Source organism: Protobothrops mucrosquamatus, unplaced genomic scaffold, assembly GCF_001527695.2.
Source record: "Protobothrops mucrosquamatus isolate PMUCROS unplaced genomic scaffold, P.Mucros_1.0 scaffold665, whole genome shotgun sequence".
Taxonomy (NCBI): domain Eukaryota; kingdom Metazoa; phylum Chordata; class Lepidosauria; order Squamata; family Viperidae; genus Protobothrops; species Protobothrops mucrosquamatus.
The window spans coordinates 739,224-757,724 of record NW_015386953.1 but is presented as its reverse complement, the minus strand read 5'-3'; the positions used below and the strand labels follow the sequence as shown (position 1 = coordinate 757,724).

Below are 18,501 nucleotides of genomic sequence, written 5' to 3'. Positions count from 1 at the left end.
TTAGTGGGTTCCCCTACTAAATGTGTATTACTATCAGTCACTAATTGGTCTGATCAGAACGTTTTTAATATTTCTACTGTAGATAGGCCCAGACCCCCTTCGCACAACTTACAGTGTAAAAGCTCAGCTATTGCGCATGATTTAATAAATCGCGGGGAAGCAAAGGAGGCGCTCGGGAGATGGCAGCAACCCTGCCTCGGGCTCCTGCAACTGCGCCGTTTAAACTTTGCTTTCAAGGGGGTTGACTATGCCCGATTTCAGCGGCACCCATTGCCTCTAGGACCCAGCGGGCTCCGGCGCACTTTTTTCAGGGAGCCGGCGGGCTGCCGCCGTTCATGCCCATGTATGTGCCGCGGTGGCTGACTCGCCGGAGCCGGTCGCTGCGGGAGCCGGTGCTCCATTAATAGCCCCGCGACGCGCCATCCTCCCGGAGCCGCGTTACTTGAAGGCAGCGGCGCCCCTGGAGTCATGCGCGCCGCGGCCCCTTCCCAGATGGAGGGGCTCAAGAAGTTCCAGAGCCCCGGGAAGGGCCGGGGCCTGCGGGCGCTCCGCCGCTTCGTCATTGGGGAGCAGCTCTTCTCTTGCCCGGCCTTCACTTGCGTGCTGACCGTCAACGAGAGGGGCAACCATTGCGAATGCTGCTTTGCCAGGTACCAGGCAGAGGGAGACGGGCTGCCGGCCGCCCCCATGAGCCCCACCACGATGCGGTGGTCCCTCGCTTCCGGGTGGCTCCCGAGAGATGTGAGCCGGTGGGAGTTCGAAAGGCCTTCGTGGAACTTGCGCCTCTCGTGCTTTAATATATATAGATATATATCTCCTCCTCCCTAAACCCGGATGTTGGCTGTGGGTTGTGGCTAAGTGCAGCCACTTCCTCCTCCTTCACCTTGTGTGCTTAATGCAGTTGTCAGATAGACAGCAGCTCAACAAGTGTGTGTGTGTGTGTGTGTGTGTGTTTGTTTGTTTCCTGGTCCTGCAAGGGAGACACAGGTGTTCTGAACAGATTCAGTCTCACCTGCTGCTGTTGTTTTCTATTGTCCTACAGCTGAATTGTGGCCCTAAAATGGGACCTGGGGTGTAATTTCATTCACTGCCTGTTTGTTGTATTCTTCCTTCAGCCCATGCCATGAAGAGCACTCGGCATTGTCAAATAAAACACCTACGCGGGTTGGGAATAGTTTGAGTTGATTTTGGTGCCTCAAGTTGATGTCAGTTTTTAGCAACTGCTTAAATAGACTTTCTCTAGGATGATCTATCCCCAACTGGGTCCTTTGGGAATTTTTATGCTTTATCATCACCACTGTTAATAGGGTCCAAGCACTTTGCTGTCAGTCTTTAAAAAAAAATCTTTCCCCATATTATGATCTCCAGAAAATTGAGTCATTGCATAATGTGTCCAAAATATAAGTTAAGTCTGGTCATTTAGGCCGTGGGTTCAGAACTCTGCACTGCATTTATTCTGTGTTTCATTTGTTTGAGGACTGACCACAAAGGGTCTCGGCAATCTTCTCCAACACCAAAGTTCAGAAGCTTCAATATTACTAATGTCCTTCAAAGTTCATGCAGTGTTACAGGAAAAAAAATATTGCATGCATGTTTCTGATCTTTGTATAAACATGTTACAACATCAGTATATCTTTTCCAGGCCTTCATAGCTACTTACTTAGGCTTGGTGCATTTCTTGCTGCTTCCTTTACTGTTGATCTGATAGAATCATTCTACCACTTCTATATCTTCATTGTCAATTCTAAATTTTATAAGTCCCATTTTTTCATTGTGTTCCTTGACATTCATTAGCTGAACTTGTGTCAGACTCGCAATGTCACGTGACGTGTCGCAAATTTTTTTGCCATTGCCGGCAATGGGGTGGGCACGGTTTCGCTATGATGCATATGGCCCATGGGCTGGCAGTTTGAAACACTTGTTGTAGACCATTTCCATTTTTAGATAATCAATAAAATAATATTTTAAATTGGCTCATCAGAATTAATTCTCCAATGTCTTTTTGTGTTTACTTCAGTCGCTGACAATGTCCAATTATAGAAAATGGTATATTTCCATTTATAAAGTCTGCATGTATTTGATAAGTTGGACACAATACTTGAGGATACAATGACTCTTCATAATATATAGATGGTAGCTAAATCTTATTTCAGTGTAATTAAAATGAAAGTGGCCTACGCTATATTTAAGAAGAGCAGGCAACAGTATCATTTGCTTATGATGGCATGATGGGTGGGAGTGGCAAGGAGCAATCTCTATGTGGAGATATTTGCAGAAAAACTAAATATACCCTTACTGCTTCCATAGCTATAAAGAGGCTAGGTAGCAGCCAGGTACTGCTAATCAAGGGCCTTTGATCGATTGATCAACAGCAAGCGTGACCATAAAAGCCGAAGTTTTAGGAGTTTGCTGGTCTCCAGCATTGAGGTGTGTGTTAATACAATGCCAAAGAGTAAAGACATCAAGGATGGTAGAGAAGCAATTGTTGCTGCCCATCAATCTGGGGAAAGTTATAAGACTATTTCCAAGCAATTTAAAGTCCATCATTCTACAGTGAGGAAGATTATACACAAGTGGAAAACATTCAAGACAGTAGCCAATTTTCCCAGGAGTGGACATCTCAGAAAATTCACCCCAAGGTCAGACTGTGCAATGTTCAGAGAAATTTCAAAAAAATCCAAGAGTTACATCTTAGACTCTACAGACCTTAAATGCTAAAGTTCATGACAGTACAATTATAAAAAGACTGAACAAGTATGGTTTGTTTGGAAGGGCTGCCTGGAGAAAGCCTCTTCTATCTAAAAAGAACATGGTGGAATAGCTTAGGATTTGCAAAGTTGCTTTGATTTTGCTGGATCTCATGGCTTCTCATATTTTCTGTGCATCATTTAAGTTCAAAGAATCACCATGGGAACAGAGCTTAGTAACAGCACTGGATATCATAGAGGAAAATCATAATATTTGGCAATGTTATGCTTAGCTGATAAGACCATAAAGCAATTTTCAAAAAGCAACTAGAAATAAATGAAGAGCAGAGGTAGATATAATTTGGGGGCTGGTGACCTGCTTAAAAATTCAAAAGCTCGTGGGGGCTTTTACAAAATGGATCTAACAAAAATGTCAAGTAGCAGTGAATGCAATAACATCAAGAGAAATATCTGCAGGCAGAGTGGTGCCCATGGGCCGAAAACTGCCCACTCTGGTCTAGAGAATAAAGCTCATCTTGGCAACTTTTGATAATAATGATAATTGTTATATGTAACTATGAGGCTGCCCTTGTCCTTATAGGGGTTACTCGTTTTTTTTGCATGCTGCAGTACTAAAGGCTATTATTGTAAAGAAAGCATGACCATTTTATACTTACCTCTATTTAGGAAAGAAGGATTGTCCCGTTGTGGAAAATGCAAGCAGGCTTTTTACTGCAATGTAGAATGCCAGGTGAGTATCCCAATAAATCTGGATTTTTTTTCTCTTAATGCTGTGTTTCTGAACGTCTTTATTTCAGTTAATAATTTCCAGGTACTGTAGTTTGGAGAGGGAAACAGGGATTGAAAACTTCAGCGTAGCACAAAGAAAGGCTGCAAAGAAATTCCCCCTTGCTGACTGGGGAATTCTGGGAGTTGAAGTCCACCCAAGTTAAAAGTTGCCAAGGTTGAGAAACACTGCCATAACGAGTCACTGAGGATCAGCTGTGATGGATCATAGGACTGCTGAGCCATTAGATTAGTTGACTGCTACATGGCCCTAATTGCTTCAAAAGCTTCTGCCTACTTTTAGGGAACCAGATGGTTTAACGTTATTTCACTAAGCCGATGAGGAAGCTTGTGCCTATCTGAGCAATCGGAAATAAAGACTAGATTTAGCTTGGGGAGGGGGTGAGTGGGTGGGGAGAATCTGTTTGCAAATGTACTTCATTGCTGCTAATAATAATAGTGTGTGTTTACAAACCAACTGTGCCTGGTAGTAGTTATATACATATTACATGCACAAAGAAGTACTATTAGGCTAATTTTGAATATTTATTACCACTTTGGAAACTTTTGTGCACAAAATAGAGGGTTTTTAACCTTACGTTAGAAGTGTTTTTCAGTTTAGAGCATTCATATATAATTGTTGTATGTGGATTTCCACTGCCACATTGAAGATTTCTGTTTATATTCTAGATTTAAACTAGTCTGTCTGGAATTAATTTACATTGCTAAGAGCTTATATATCAGGAAAGTGAAGTCTAAGAAATAATATGAAAATGGAATTGAATCAAGCAAAATTAAATTATGATGGCTGGTTTATCCTAGAAATATTGCTATATAGATTGATATTTTTGTAAAATCTTTGTTATTGATATACTAAGATGCTTCATTGCTACTTTTTATAAATGAATTGGAGTCTATGTATCTTTTCTCTTCTTAGGCTAGCAGAGAATGAGAAACAGAAGCAAACTTCACTTTTCTTCATTTTGAACTAGAATAGTATGATGTACAGAAGCAAAACTGACAGTAGATTATTTAAGGATAGAAAGTAAAATGATAAACATAATAAATTCTTAGCCTATAGAGAAATTAAACCAGTGGGGAAGCTAATTGTGCAAATGCTTGGATGAATATATAATTTGTTTATTGTCTGAAATTAGACTATATGGAGATTAGGAGACAGTATCATGACAAAAGACTTACTATCAAAATAGCCTTACCTATGGTTATCACATTCCCAGACAACAATTTCAGTCTTCTTTTTACCACTTTCTTTTTCTACCTTTCATTTTTTCCACCATCTAATATGACTGTCAAGGAAGACCAATACCATTCTTTCTTCTCAATAGATGGTTTGCAAAAGGCTTTTAAAATTAGGCCAAGGCCATCCCTTTCACTCCTCTTTCTGATAGACTCTTTCTGATTCTATCTAGAACTGACACCAAACTGAACTATTCAGAATTGACAAAAACAGAGAAGAATTTGTTGTCCATATTAGAATTGCTGTTTGCACTCTGAATTTTTTCGTTGCTGTTGTTTAAACACCAAAATTGATGTAATGTTTTTTGAATATGTTCTGTTTTTCAATAGTTGCATAGTTCAAAAGTCAGATAAGCTGACTTACTTTTGTATATCTGCAGGCTTCTTATTTATTTTACTGTCTGGAAGGTTTTTGTGTATTAGTCATGGTTCTGACAGATGAAATTCTTTAAAAGAACTTCGAGGCATTGTTTACCTTAAAGAATCTTTAATTCAAGAATCAAAGTATCGGCACTACATAGTTAAAGCCAAAAACTGAATTCCCCCCCTCCCGGGGCACAAAGTATCAACGCACAATTCCCTCCTCCAATTAACAGTCATAAATCGCATTCCCCAATTAGCTTGAAGCGCGGGCTTTCTCCCCAGCTCTCCAGCCCGCCAAATCTTTATCATCTCTGGGTGCAATAACCTTGATTCCCACGGCTGAGTTATTATTGTTATAACTAACTGGACTCTCATCCACATCCCCCCTCCAAGCATCATCTAACTCTAAAAGTGAAAGATAAAATATGACTACATTTCCATCTGTTGTCAGAGCAAGAACATCTGATGTTAGCAGCGTTAACATCCAGCCCCCCTTATAAAAAGGACAAATCCTGAAATGTAAACAAAAGCACAGATTAGGGATTGCCTTTTGGTTTATTAGGGTGTTTCTTATATAATCTATTAATGAGTCTGTCAGCTTTTACATCGCTAGACTTCACCCAGGTGGCCTCAGACAACGAATATCTGTTCCATTGCACTAAGTACTACAATTTCCCCTTAAAAATTCTAGAATCAAGAATACGCTTTACTTCTTAGTGAGTCTGTCCTGCCACCATGAGGGGTCCAGATGCCTTCTTAGGGGGAGTCTTAAAGTGGAACCCCGAAAAGATTTCAACAGGCTACAAAGGAAAACAGGGTGAACTTTTCCTAAGAGCCTAGGAAGTTTTAATTCCACTGTATGGAATTAAATTAATGATCTTTACAATGGGGAAGGGTCCCAAGTACTTTGGTCGTAACTTCTTACTAGGTAACTTAAGCCGTAAATATTTAGTTGACAGATAAACCTTTTCCCCAACTGGGAATGTTCTTTGAAGAGCCCTTTTTTATCTGCCTGTTTTTTGTATGTCTCGGAAGCCTTTTTCAAAGCAATATTTGTGGTTTTCCAAACTTCTTCCCACCCCCTCACCCATTGATCAAGAATCTGGGAAACGGAGGGTCCTTGGGGATATTCGGGTATCAGGCTGAACTCTTTTCCTGTGGCCACTTTAAAAGGTGTGAAGCCAGTGCTGCTGTGAACAGAGTTATTGTAAGCCACCTCTGCAAAAGGGAGGAGGTCAGTCCAGTTTGTTCGTTGATAATCAACATAGCATCTGAGATACTGCTCCATCATTGAGTTTGTGGATTCAACAGCCCTATTAGTAGACGGGTGAAAAGCAGATGATAGTCCTTGAGATGAGCCAATTAGTTTAAGAAAACTCCTCCAAAACCTAGCTGTGAACTGCACCCCCCCGTCAGAGATTATTCGTTTAGATGTGCCATGCAGTCTGTAGATGTGTTTCAAGTACATTTTGGTTAATCGTTGGGCAGACGGGAGCCCTTTGCAGGCAGTGAAGTGAGCCTGCTTTGAGAACAGATCTATCACAGTCCAGATGACTGTATTTCCCCTACTTTCAGGTAGATCTACTATGAAATCCATAGCAATTTCTTCCCATGGTTGGGAAGGGTCTGCCATTGGTTGCAATAACTCAGGGGGTTTCCCTGGAATTCTTTTCATGGTGGCAGATACAGCACAACTCTGGACATAGCTTTCCATGTCCTGTTTCAATTCCGGCCACCAGAATTAACAGCAGATGAGGTGTAGTGTTTTTAAATATTCAAAGTGCCCAGCCTGTTTTATGTCATGGCTATGTCGGAGCGTGTTAAGGCGGAGGGTCTCTGGCAAATATAGTTTTCTCCCTTTGTAAGCCAAACTGTCTCTGCATGTTAGGGAGGTTTGATTGTCCTTGAACCAGTGGTCGATGAGGAGCTCTTGTTTTATTTTCTTTGCCCCAGGGTCATTGGGATTAGGGGCTCTTGGAGGTGGGACTCTGTGCGGTGTACGCTGAGAAGCGGTTTGTGGATTGGAGATAATTGCCTCATTAACCTCTTCACGCTGGCTTATGTACTGGGGCAGTCTGGATAGAGCATCAGCTAAGAAGTTTTTTCCTCCCGGTATGTACTTTAGGGTGAAGTTAAAATGGTTAAAGTACTGCGCCCATTGTACTTGTTTCAGGGATAATTTGCGGGGAGTCTTTAGTGCTTCTAGGTTTTTGTGATCAGTCCATACCTCGAAAGGCACCTTACTCCCCTCTAGATAGTGTCGCCAGTTTAATAGAGCCCAGTGGATTCCGAAAGCCTCCTTTTCCTACACAGCCCACCTCACGCATCCAGTGATTTTTTTTTTGAGGTGTAGGCCCAGGGTTGTAGGATCCCACTCTGGTTCTTTTGCAGTAGCACAGCTTCGACAGCCATATCGCTGGCATTGGCTTGAATCACAAAGGGCTTCCCTGGGCAAGGATGTTTTAAGACTGGTTCGAGCGCAAATAGTCTTTTTAAATCTTCAAAAGTGGTTTGACAGCTCATAGTCCACGCTAGTAGTTGGCTCGGAAACAGCTTTCCTCCCCCTTTGCCTGTTTTTAGTAATTCCGTAAGGGGCAGGGCAATTTCAGCGGAGGGGATGAATTGACGGTAGAAGTTGGCAAATCCCAGAAAGCTCTGGAACTGTTTGCGAATCTTTGGGGGTTGCCATTCAGTTACGGCTTTCACTTTGGTCGGGTCCATTTCAATGCCCTCGCTGGAAATTCTGTAGCCAAGATAATCCAGTTGGGTCTGGTGAAACTCACACTTTAATAGTTTAACATAAATTTTGGTGTTCAACAGTTTCTTTAGCACTTCTCTCACTAGTTTTACGTGGTCAGCCATATTCGTGCTGTATATCAGGATGTCATCAAAGTACACCAAAACCCATTTGTATAAATGGTCATGTAGTACCTGATTAATCAGCTGCATGAAGACAGCCCCTTGCAGACCAAAAGGCATGACTTTAAATTGGTAGCTTCCCATGGGACAGTTAAAAGCAGTCTTCCACTCATCTCCCTCCTTTATCCTCACCCAGTAATAAGCTTCTCTCAAGTCCAACTTAGTAAAGACCCTCCCCTTAGCCAGGTGTATCAGTAAGTCCTTCAGGAGGGGGAGGGGGTATTTGTTTTCCATGCTCATCACGTTCAAACCTTTATAATGTAGCAAGAGACAAAGCGACCCGTCTTTTTTTTCTTTAAATAACATCGGAGCTCCCACGGCAGACTTGGCCCGTTCGATAAATCCCCTTGCTAAGTTTTTGTCCACATACCGCTGCATCTCCTCCATTTCAAGGGGGGACATAGCATACATTCTCAGTCATGGGAGTTTGGCTCCCAGTAACAATTTGATAAAGCAATCATTGGGTCAGTGGGGAGCCAGGGTGTTGCATTCCTTCTCACTAAACGCCTCCGCTAGGTCCCGGTATTCACTGGGAATGAGTGGTTCGCCTGGTTGAGACAAGGCAGCCATGTGCACTAGCTCGTTGGGTTGGCTAAAGTCTCCTGTAACATCCATCGAGGTAAGGGGGCTTGGGTCCTATAGGTAACCTTACAGTCCTCATTCCCTTCTCCCACCAGATAAATGGCTTCCATTTGTCCAACCAGGCTAGCTCTAGGATCACAGCCTCAGTCATTTTCGGAACCACCATGAAACCAATGAACTCTCAGTACTCACCTATTTCTAAGCGTAGGGGCTCAGTCAATTGCGTGACTAAAGTTCCTCCCATTAGGGAGACATTGGCTTGCTCCAACCTCACAGATTTGGAGAGCAGCTTTGCTCGTATTCCCATTTTCAGGGTAAGTGACTAATAATGCACCAGGAGTGTCCGGAGTCGACTAGTACTTTTAAATCTACCAGTGCCCCCATCTTAGGAATTATGAGTTTGGCAGGTAGTGAAGAAGGTAGTGGATGTATCAATTCACCATTGGGTCATTCTCTCCTTCGTCATCGCTATTGTAGGAGGGTAGAGTGGTGGCAGGTCCGGCTTGGGTCTCGGCACTCTCCTGTGTGGGGGATGTGACTTGGGCAATGGGTTCCTGTACGATCCAGTTGGATTTCTCTTTTGTTGGCTGCTGGGCTGGTTTCTTTCTCGCTGGTGGTCCCAGTCTATTCTGCTGCTGGGGGTAAGGGACTGGGCAATTTGCTGCTCGATGTCCCTGTTGTCCACATCTGAAACACTTGATCGGTGGCCTAGCAGGTGGTCTGGGATTTTCAGTAGCAGCAGTGGTTGGAGGCTTTCGGGGGGGTGGCTGTCATTTGGGTTGGTTTGGCCTCGACTCGGCTTCCTATGGGGGTGGCTTCTGATAGCGGGTGAGCTGAACATCTAGTCTTACTGCTGCCTGGTACCACTCTTGCAGCTGATCAGGGACTGCTCGATAGATACAAGCCTGGGAGAGGTAGTCGTCTAGTCCCTCCTTGAAGTGATGGACTAGGGATTGCTCAGGCCACTTATCTATTCGGCCAGCTATCTTGCAAAACTCTCATAAGTATTCCAGTGCAGGCCTGCCAGCTTGTTTTATTTTGTGGATTTGATCCTCCGCTTTGAGAGCAATGAATGGGTCCTTGAACCTTGCTCTCAGTCCTAGGAGGAAGAGATGGGGGTCCTCTAACTTGGGTGCTTGCTTGTTATCAAAATTGTTCAGCCACTCAGATACTTCTCCTTCCAAGCTGGACGCAATCATGTCGACCATAGCAGCTGGGTTTGGATAGAAATAGGCACAGCAGTTCAAGTGAGAGTGAACCTGATGAGGAAAAAGGTCAGCTTCTCCAGGTCCCCATCAAAGATGGCTTTAAGAGGTGGTGCCATCAGTGATTGCTGGCCTCCCCACTGTGGATGTTGCATCCCAATTGTTGCTGCCCCCCCATGGCAGCTGCCGTACCCCCCAGTTGCTGCAAGCCTCCCAGCGGTTGCTGCATGCCCGGGGGCTGTTGCCACCCCTGTTGTTGCATTGCCGGTGGCTGTGGCACCCCCACTTGCTGTACAATCCCCACCAGTCTCAGTGGCTGCTGTAATGGCACTCCCAGCTGCTGCTTCCTAGCGATTGCTGCGTGGGCGGGGGCTGCTGCCATCCCCACTGCTGCTGGCCTGCGGGGGGTTATGGTGCCCCCAGTTGCTTCAGGCCCCTCTGTGGCCCCAGAGGCGGTTGTTGCTGGTTCCCCATTGGTTGCAGGCCCCTCAGCGGTTGCTGCACGTTTGGAGGCGGTGGCCAGTCCCACTTCTGCTGCAGTGTTCCCAGTGGTTGCTGACCCCTGGCAGCTGCATCATCCCTGGTTGTTGCAAGGTCCCCATCTGATGCTGCACATTTGGGGGCAGTGGCCATTCCCAGTTTGGCTGCTGCACCACCAGCAACTGCTGGCTTCCCACCTGGGGAGACTGCAACATTCCCCATTGTTGTACGGGCCCCGGGCTGGATGGCCGGTAAGCATGTCGATCCGGGGTTTGGCTGTCCCAGTGATGGCTCAGGCTCTTATCCCATCGGCAGCCATCTGGGCTTTTGGAGGGGTAACGAATGGAGCTGTCTTTCCATGTGGGGCTGGAGGCCATGGTCGGTGGCTTTGAGGGCGGGGAGGCTGCCTGATCTGCACAGGGGAGACGGGGGGGTTCCCCTTGGTAGGAGTTGGTGGCTGCCTTGCCGATCATCATGATCGCTCGCGTATGGGGAGTGGGAAGGTTGTTCTCCACTCTTCATCTCTAACTCCTCAAATCTTTCCACCAACTTCTCCACTGACTGACTATGGGCTGCAGACAGGTACTTCCACTCACCCGAGTCCTCAGCAGTAAATGATTTTGTGGTTCTACACCGGTCTGAGGAACCTGACGTGCTGGAATCCCCTCTTTGCAGCTAAACCTCATCCACCTTTGAAACACTTGATGGTAGCAAGGCCATCTCGAAGTGTCTGGAGTCTCTGCTGGGTAGGGTCCATTCTGATGACCAGATCAGCTGTCCTCACAGTTTGGGCTTTGTCCCCAGCTGGGAGGCCTGAAAAAGTTCCTTCTCCCCCGGCGTGTTGGCTGTCGTTGCCCCCTCTAAGGTAGCAGCTGCCACTGGGATGCTGGTTTCAGGCGCTCTTTCTTTCTCCCATGCTGAGATCTTGCCCGAATCTTTGTCGGCTTATCCCTTGATTCTAGGGACAGCGACTAGGGCTTGGGACCCCAAGATAGTTAGAAAAAAAATGGCGTTTTTGGCTTAATGTCATGGTTCCGACAGATGAATCTCTTTAAAAGAACTTTGAGGCATTGTTTACCTTAAAGAATCTTTTATTCAAGAAACAAGGTATCGGCAGTACATAGTTAAAATAAAAAACTGAATTCCTCCCCCCCAGGCACAAAGTATCAAAGCACAATTCCCTCCTCCAATTAACAGTCATAAATCACATTCCCCAATTAGCTTGAAGTGTGGGCTTTCTCCGCAGCTCTCCAGCCCGCCAAATCTTCATCAACTCTGATCTCAGTAACCTTAATTCCCATGGCTGAGTTATTGTTGTTATGACTAACTGGACTCTCATCCACATTCCCCCTCCCAGCGTCATTTAACTCTAAAAGCAAAAGAGAAAAGATGGCTACATTTCCATCTGTTGTCAAAGCAAGAACATCCAATGTTAGCAGCGTTGACAAGTTTACTGAAACTGTCATATATTGCAAATGGCAAGCAGTGCAGCTGTAAAAATACCTCAGAAAAAGTAATTCTGCTCTCATTAATGAATGTGCAACAGAATTGTATGGACTGAACTATATTTAGGAATTGGGAGGACTAAATCTGTTTTGACTATCCATATTTTTCCTGTGCACAGGAATATGATTTTATCATGAATTGCACGAAGGGCCACGAAAGAGTCACAGGCATATTTTTTCTTGATAACTTTATAATATGGGGAGATGAATATAGTTTCACAATGGCTTACTTGGATTTGTATAACAGCAGTGTTTGGAAATGAAATAAAATTTTATATTTGAAATCCTCTGAAATAACAATTAATTGAAGTTCTCTCTTAAATTTGAGAATTCCTTCTTTCAGCTGGACTTATAAGTAATTTAAGTCCAATCCACTTCATAAACCCTGAACGGCCATGCCTTCCGGTTTGTTTGAACACCACAAATTAATTCCACTCCCAGTTTTAATGCTTTGTATAGAACACTCTCTGACAGCGTCCCCACCACGTGGTGTTATTGCGGCCTGATCCCTTTTAGCGCTACTGCCAGCTCACCAGGATCAAAGGCAGAAGTAAATTAAGTAATTCTGGGGAATTTGCTGTTCTGGTGAAATTCCTTTTTTCTTTTTCCTGAAGGGAAACCCACCTGAAGCCACAACTATCCTGGTCAAACTAAGACTCACTATAAGTGTGATAATTTCTTTAAAACAAATTTAAAAATCCCATATTTTTTGAGGTTGAGCATGCTGAAAATACTTCTTTTCTCTATTTTGGGGGGTGTCTCTTTCTGTTGTTTGTATAAACACATGGCTTTATTCCTAATTTCATTTTGAGGGTGGTGGTGTTCAGATACTTTAATGTATGTAGAGTTCATGTTCTGAATAGTCATACATTGTGGTTCCTTTTGAGCTATTGTTGGTTTGTTTATCTTCCCATCCATGTTTTATGGATGTGTGGGAGGAGATGGGGGAAAGAGAAAAAGTGTGTATCTTCTGTTCCTCCTATGACTTTTCAATAGATTGCTTTTTGTATATGTATTATTACTTGGATTTCTACTCAGCTTGTAATTATTCTGAATAAATTAAGTAGTTCTGAGGAATCTGGCTGAATCTTCAATAGTAATGTGGATGATTAATTATCTTGCTTCTGGTGTAGCACTCTGGCTGTCACCACATCTTCCAAGAAGGTAGATTCTTCTTCCACCAGGATTTTTGGACAGTTAAAAGTTGAAGGCGGATTAACATTTATATGAATCTTTAAGGTGCAATCATATAATAATTTCATAATGGCCTTCCTTCAGATATAATGGACGTTGCATGAGCTCAGAATATAGACAAAGGTATAATATAAATAAGAGCTATATCTGGTTTTAAGAAAGATTAGTTTATAAGGTTATGGCTTGGAGTTAGTTAATTTATGTTTAATGGTTATGAGCCCAGTGAATAATTATGAAGCAAAACATTGTGCTTTTCTTGTATCTGAGTCTTAGTAGAAACAGAGCTGGCATCTATTAAAAAAGCACCATGAGTATTTTTTTTCTGTTTTTAGGATTAACATCCTTTTTATTCCCAGTTGTAGAAATAGATGAAATTGAGCCTGGGAATTCAATCTTGTCAAACTTGGTGATGATATGATGTCACTAGTCTTGTCCCTTGCAATTCAAAGGAAAGGGCCTGCAGATTAAATTTGTTTGCAACTGCATTTCTAATTTATACAGCTATCTTAAAGTCATATTTTCATCTTGTTCAGATGATGCTGTTGATTGGTCTTCACTTGTGTGTAGAGAGGATAATTCTAGGCCATTGCAAGACCGTCTTGCTCCACGGATGGTAACTAGTACCTCAGGCTATATGCATTGCTTTTAAGCTATGGACTACATTCCATCACTAGAAGATAAAAAAATATGTTTAAAAGTGTCTCTTTCACCAGAATTTTAATTTAAAGCTATCAATTAAATTTAACATTAACTATGATGTGCATAGTTTTTGGATTGTCTTTTCTTTTTGAATCTTGCTAGCAGCCTTGAGTACTTGTTCAAGTAAAAAAGAAATGTTACTTTTTGGCATGGCAATTTTTTATAGCTTAACTGGTTTCACAATGGTGTTGATTGTACTACAGTACTGAATATAAATTAAGTACTTCTGGGGAATCTCCTGTTCTGCTGAAATTCCTTTTTCCTGAAGGAAAACCCACCTGACTGTATATAATTTAAGATAGCTAGTCTTTCCAAAATAGCCAGTATCCCAATCAAGTCCAGATGATTTGCCAAATCTTATAAGTTATATACTTATAACCTTATAAGTAATATAGTTCAAGTCAAAGAATTTTAGATCTACTTCTCCCTGTTATGTTTCCATTTCAGAAACTGATTAACAGTACTGAAAATAAGTATTCTTGTTTTTGTTCCATTAGTCATGCAGGGAAGGTATGCTGCAGACCCTGTCAGCTAAAGAACTCCGACTGGAGTCCAGAAAGAGAGTCTTCTCTGCCACTTCCCCCACCCTTTGGAATCTTCTCCCCCAGAGGTGAAGCAGGCCTCCACTCTGCTGGCCTTTTGAAAAAGAGTCATAACATGGCTCTGCGGCCTTGCATGGAGAGCCCAGGAAAGCTGGCTAGTGCACTGAAAGCCCTTCCTTCACCTTTTAATTAAATTAAACAGTGTTTAATCATTCTTGCCTCCATCTAAATATTTAACTTTTATCTACTTTTATGTTTCAGCATTTTATTGTACACTGCCCGGAGTCCCTCTCTGAGGGAGATGGATGGTTCAAAAAAGTGAAAATAAATAAATTCTAAAGTGCATTTCGGCTATATGCATTGTTATTTGTCCCATGTTCACTCTATTAGACCTCAATGAGTAAAGAGCAACCATCTCTCTTGGGTTCAACTTTAGCTTGGTTCTCTCCATCCAGGCCCTTGCTGCCTTCACTCACCACTTCCAACGTTGACCGTATCACCAAAGTGACCTAGACTGGTGATGTTCACAATGAGAGGTTTTTTAATTCTCTCTCCTAAATTTTTATACATATTTATTTTAGCTTTTGGTGACTTTTCTTTTGGTCTTGATGCCTCTGAGTAATCTAAAATGCATAGGAGACTTTGAAAGGAGATATGGACATAGCCACATTTTAGTTTTGGAGAACTTGATTTTGTGTGTGTGTGAGAGAGAATAACATCCCATAAAGTTCTGTTCAATACATCCTTAGCAGATGGGAGTTATTCTGAAATCCATGTCTCCCCTTCCATTTTTAAAAGGCAGATGTCCTTTCCAGAAGTGTTCTGATTATAATCCTTAAATCAGAGAGAAATATTGGCTGCCCTGTTTCCCCCCCCCTCTTGAATCTGGAGTATCGTTACAGCATTAGAGAGTTGGCTAGAACAACGCTGCCTGCTATCAATCAAATGGCTTAGAGGAATGGTGGAAAAGAATGTTAAATGTGATCCTGCTGTGATCACTAAAAAGATCTCTGTCAGAATGCTTCCGTGCCAGATATTATGCAGACACTGCTCCCATATTCCTGCAATGTTCCTGCCTTTTATCTTGTTTTGCACAATTCATCTGTATCTTGTCCCTTTAACCACCTTACTAGTTCATATAACTCAGTTGGATTCAGCCTGAGGAAAAAATTTAATTAACTATGCTTAAAGAATAAAGGGGTCAGAAGGGGATGTTGGAAGGACATATTGGCATTGTCAATTTTGCATCTGTCTTAACTGTGCATTTTCTACGCCTATGTGTGCTAGTAAAATGAGGCTGCTGATTAATTGTGTGAATATTATTTTCTACCTCATAAAAGTCAGCAACTCCTCAATAGTGTTTTCTCTCACATGTATAAGCACACATACACATATTCAGCAGATTCAAATAGGGATTTTTTAGCTTTAATCTCTGATGATTACTTCTTTGGCAAAGATAAGTGGAGATCACTGAAAAATAGTTTCTGGAGAATAGGATTTTAAGAGATCATCCAAGATTTGCTTCAGTTCTTTGTTGTGTAATTTGTAGCAAACACATGCATTTCATAGAACCAGCAATGGTGATCATAACTCGGTTTCTACTCATGGTAATGGAAGAAGTAGGTTAATTTGGTCAATGACATTGCCCACTAATTTAGATCTGTTCTTTCAATTATCTTACTGAACACAGACTCTATGTTCTTTTAACTATTACAAATCTTACCAATACATATGAATTTTATGTCAGAAAAGAGGATATCTTTACCTTTAAGTTTAATTTTTTTTCCAGTGCTATCTTTTCATTGTGAGGAAAACAAATTTCATGCATTTTCAGGTTGTATGTTTAATTCTCTAGAAACAGGATTGGCCATTGCACAAATTGGAGTGTTCTGCCATGTGCGTATTTGGACAGAACTGGAATCCCTCTGAGACAGTCAGACTCACAGCAAGGATTCTTGCCAAACAGGTGAGCTGGTCTGAAATATTTGTTTTGCCTTGCTTTGTCTAAATGGATAGGAAAGAAGAAAATAACTCTGTCAATAACAGATCTCTGCAAAATTTATTTCCTAACTTCTTGCTTATAACCATTGATAGTTCTTTGCTGAACCTCTGAATAATACATTACTTAAGAATATTTTAAAATGTTGCATCTTGAAACAGCCTCTGTCTTTCCTATCTGCCAAGTTGCCTCCTATTGCCCTCCCTCTTACAGGATTCCATAAAACATGAATCTGGGTTTGAGAGTACTTGCTTTAGTCATGAAGTTGAAATTTTGAGCCTGCTGTGGTTTCTCTACAAATCTAGTTGCTTGGGATCTGGGCTGTTTTTTGCATCACTTATAATACATAAGTTATTGAGAAAGATGTTCCCAAAGGTAAAGATAACTATTTTCACTAGTTGAAATGACCTTTGTGACAACCTGTCATGGCCAGCTGAGACATCATAGCTTGGTTTTAAAACAGAACATAGAGAAGATTTGAGAAAATAGAATAAAAGGTAGATATGAAGCGCAGTCTGATTAGATCACTAAAAATAATGGTCTAGCAAGTGAAAGGGTTTAATTCTAGAAGAACTGCTTTATACTTAGAGAAAGAAGCAAAAGGAGAAGAAAAAAAACCCAGAGACCTTTATACTATTTGCTAGATGATTTTAACTGCTACATTGGTCGTATTTTATATAACTTGAAGATTTTCCTTTTCTTTACATTTCAGACATATAGTAAAACCTGCTGAGTACTATACTTCCATTAATGGGTCACATCCCATATCAGAGTGGCTTAACAAAGATGAAACAATTGGAACATTCTGTATCTAGAGTAGACCCACTGACACCAATGGGGTCTAAATTAGCTAATACATTCTTAATTTGTTTTAGGATTAATGGATGTGTTCCCATGGGGTGACCCAGTTTGGCTTTAACCCACTGAAATTTGCTTAAAAGCAAACAGTTCAGAAAAGCTTAATTCAGTGTAAAAAAAGTATTATATTAAAATATGCCTTGAATAGGTACCTTCTTCCTTGGTTTCGAGATAACTGCATGAATGGGCATATCTTAGTCTATTTTACCAAGCAAGGATAGCAGCTTAGTAGAAGAGAGGTAAGAGGGAGCACAGAGAATTGAAATACTCCATCGGCATCAAAATACCTGGACAGTTCTTCCTATATAAGTCTTGGATTGGTGAGAAGCATGCCTCAGAATTTGTTCACAGGGAGAATTTGCTTGCTTGCATGTTTCTAAGTGACCATATTGTATGCTATTGCACTTCTCCAGTGTGCATTAAAAAAAAATAAACTCCGTAAACCATGGCCTATGAAGAAAATCTATATGTCTGAGAATTGCTTATCTCACAAGAAAAATCCAGGTACAGTATAGAGAAAAGATGCTGAAGGCCTGCAGGCAGGGTTGTCTGACTGATTCCCTTCTCCTTTGCTCCTTTCTTTTCTCTTTCTCCCTTCCCCTTTTTCAAATTAAAGCACAGCCTACTGGTGATCCATAAGCAAAATTAGATGTTTAATGATGAAAAGTCATTGGAATAAATTTGGGCTTTTATAGCTTGCAGGGAATGGGAGGGGGCCCTACATGGAATATGAAAACTATTTAAATATGCAAACTAAAGTCTCCAAATCTCAGCTGTTGGGCCACCTGCAAACTCACATTTAATGGCCAAAATTACAAAGGAGTGGCCTTAGGCCAATGCTGGAGTGTTGCTTTTGAACTCTGTCAACACTGAGATTATTCACTTTCCTCAAAGCAAAGTCTGCCTTCTGACTGCTTGCTACTCTTAGCTGTCCCCCCCTCCCCCTGCAAATTTGCAACTAAAACAAGGGAGAGTTTTTGAATCTACTCTTTCTATATATGTGTGTGCAAATTCCAGCATGAGCTCTGTGTCTCTTAATGGCTTATATACTGTAGGAGGTCATGACAAGTAAACCTGTTCATCCCTTCCTCTGCAGTCTTTACTGGGCAAGATGATTGTTACAAGTGACAATTGCAAATAGCCGAAGAAATATTTTGGACTTTTTTTCTCAACAAGTCATTTTCTCTCCCTCCTTCCTCCTTTTTTTGCACCATTACCAGAAAACACACCCGGAAAGGACTGAGTCAGAGAAACTCCTTTCTATAAAAGAATTTGAATCCCGTAAGTAGAAATAAAGGAAACAGTATGTTGATTTTCAAAAGGCTTTTCAGAAAAAAAAAGACTTACCAATTTTTCTACATATATACTCACTCAGCAATAAAAACAAAAATACGACTCTTGGGAATATTCATTATAAAACAAAGC

The 18,501-nt window shown here is 41.8% G+C and overlaps 1 protein-coding gene across 1 annotated transcript in view; it reads left to right on the top strand.

Moving 5' to 3' along the window:
• Window positions 1-308: 308 nt before the first annotated feature.
• The window catches only part of SMYD2 (SET and MYND domain containing 2), a 56,460-nt gene continuing 38,267 nt past the window's right edge, over window positions 309-18,501 (top strand). Inside the window, exons 1-4 of the mRNA XM_015818018.1 lie at window positions 309-650; window positions 3,375-3,438; window positions 16,075-16,185; window positions 18,297-18,357. Of these exons, the coding sequence (XP_015673504.1) occupies window positions 469-650; window positions 3,375-3,438; window positions 16,075-16,185; window positions 18,297-18,357 (418 nt within the window). The 5' untranslated portion in view covers window positions 309-468. The remainder of the gene's footprint in view (window positions 651-3,374; window positions 3,439-16,074; window positions 16,186-18,296; window positions 18,358-18,501) is intronic.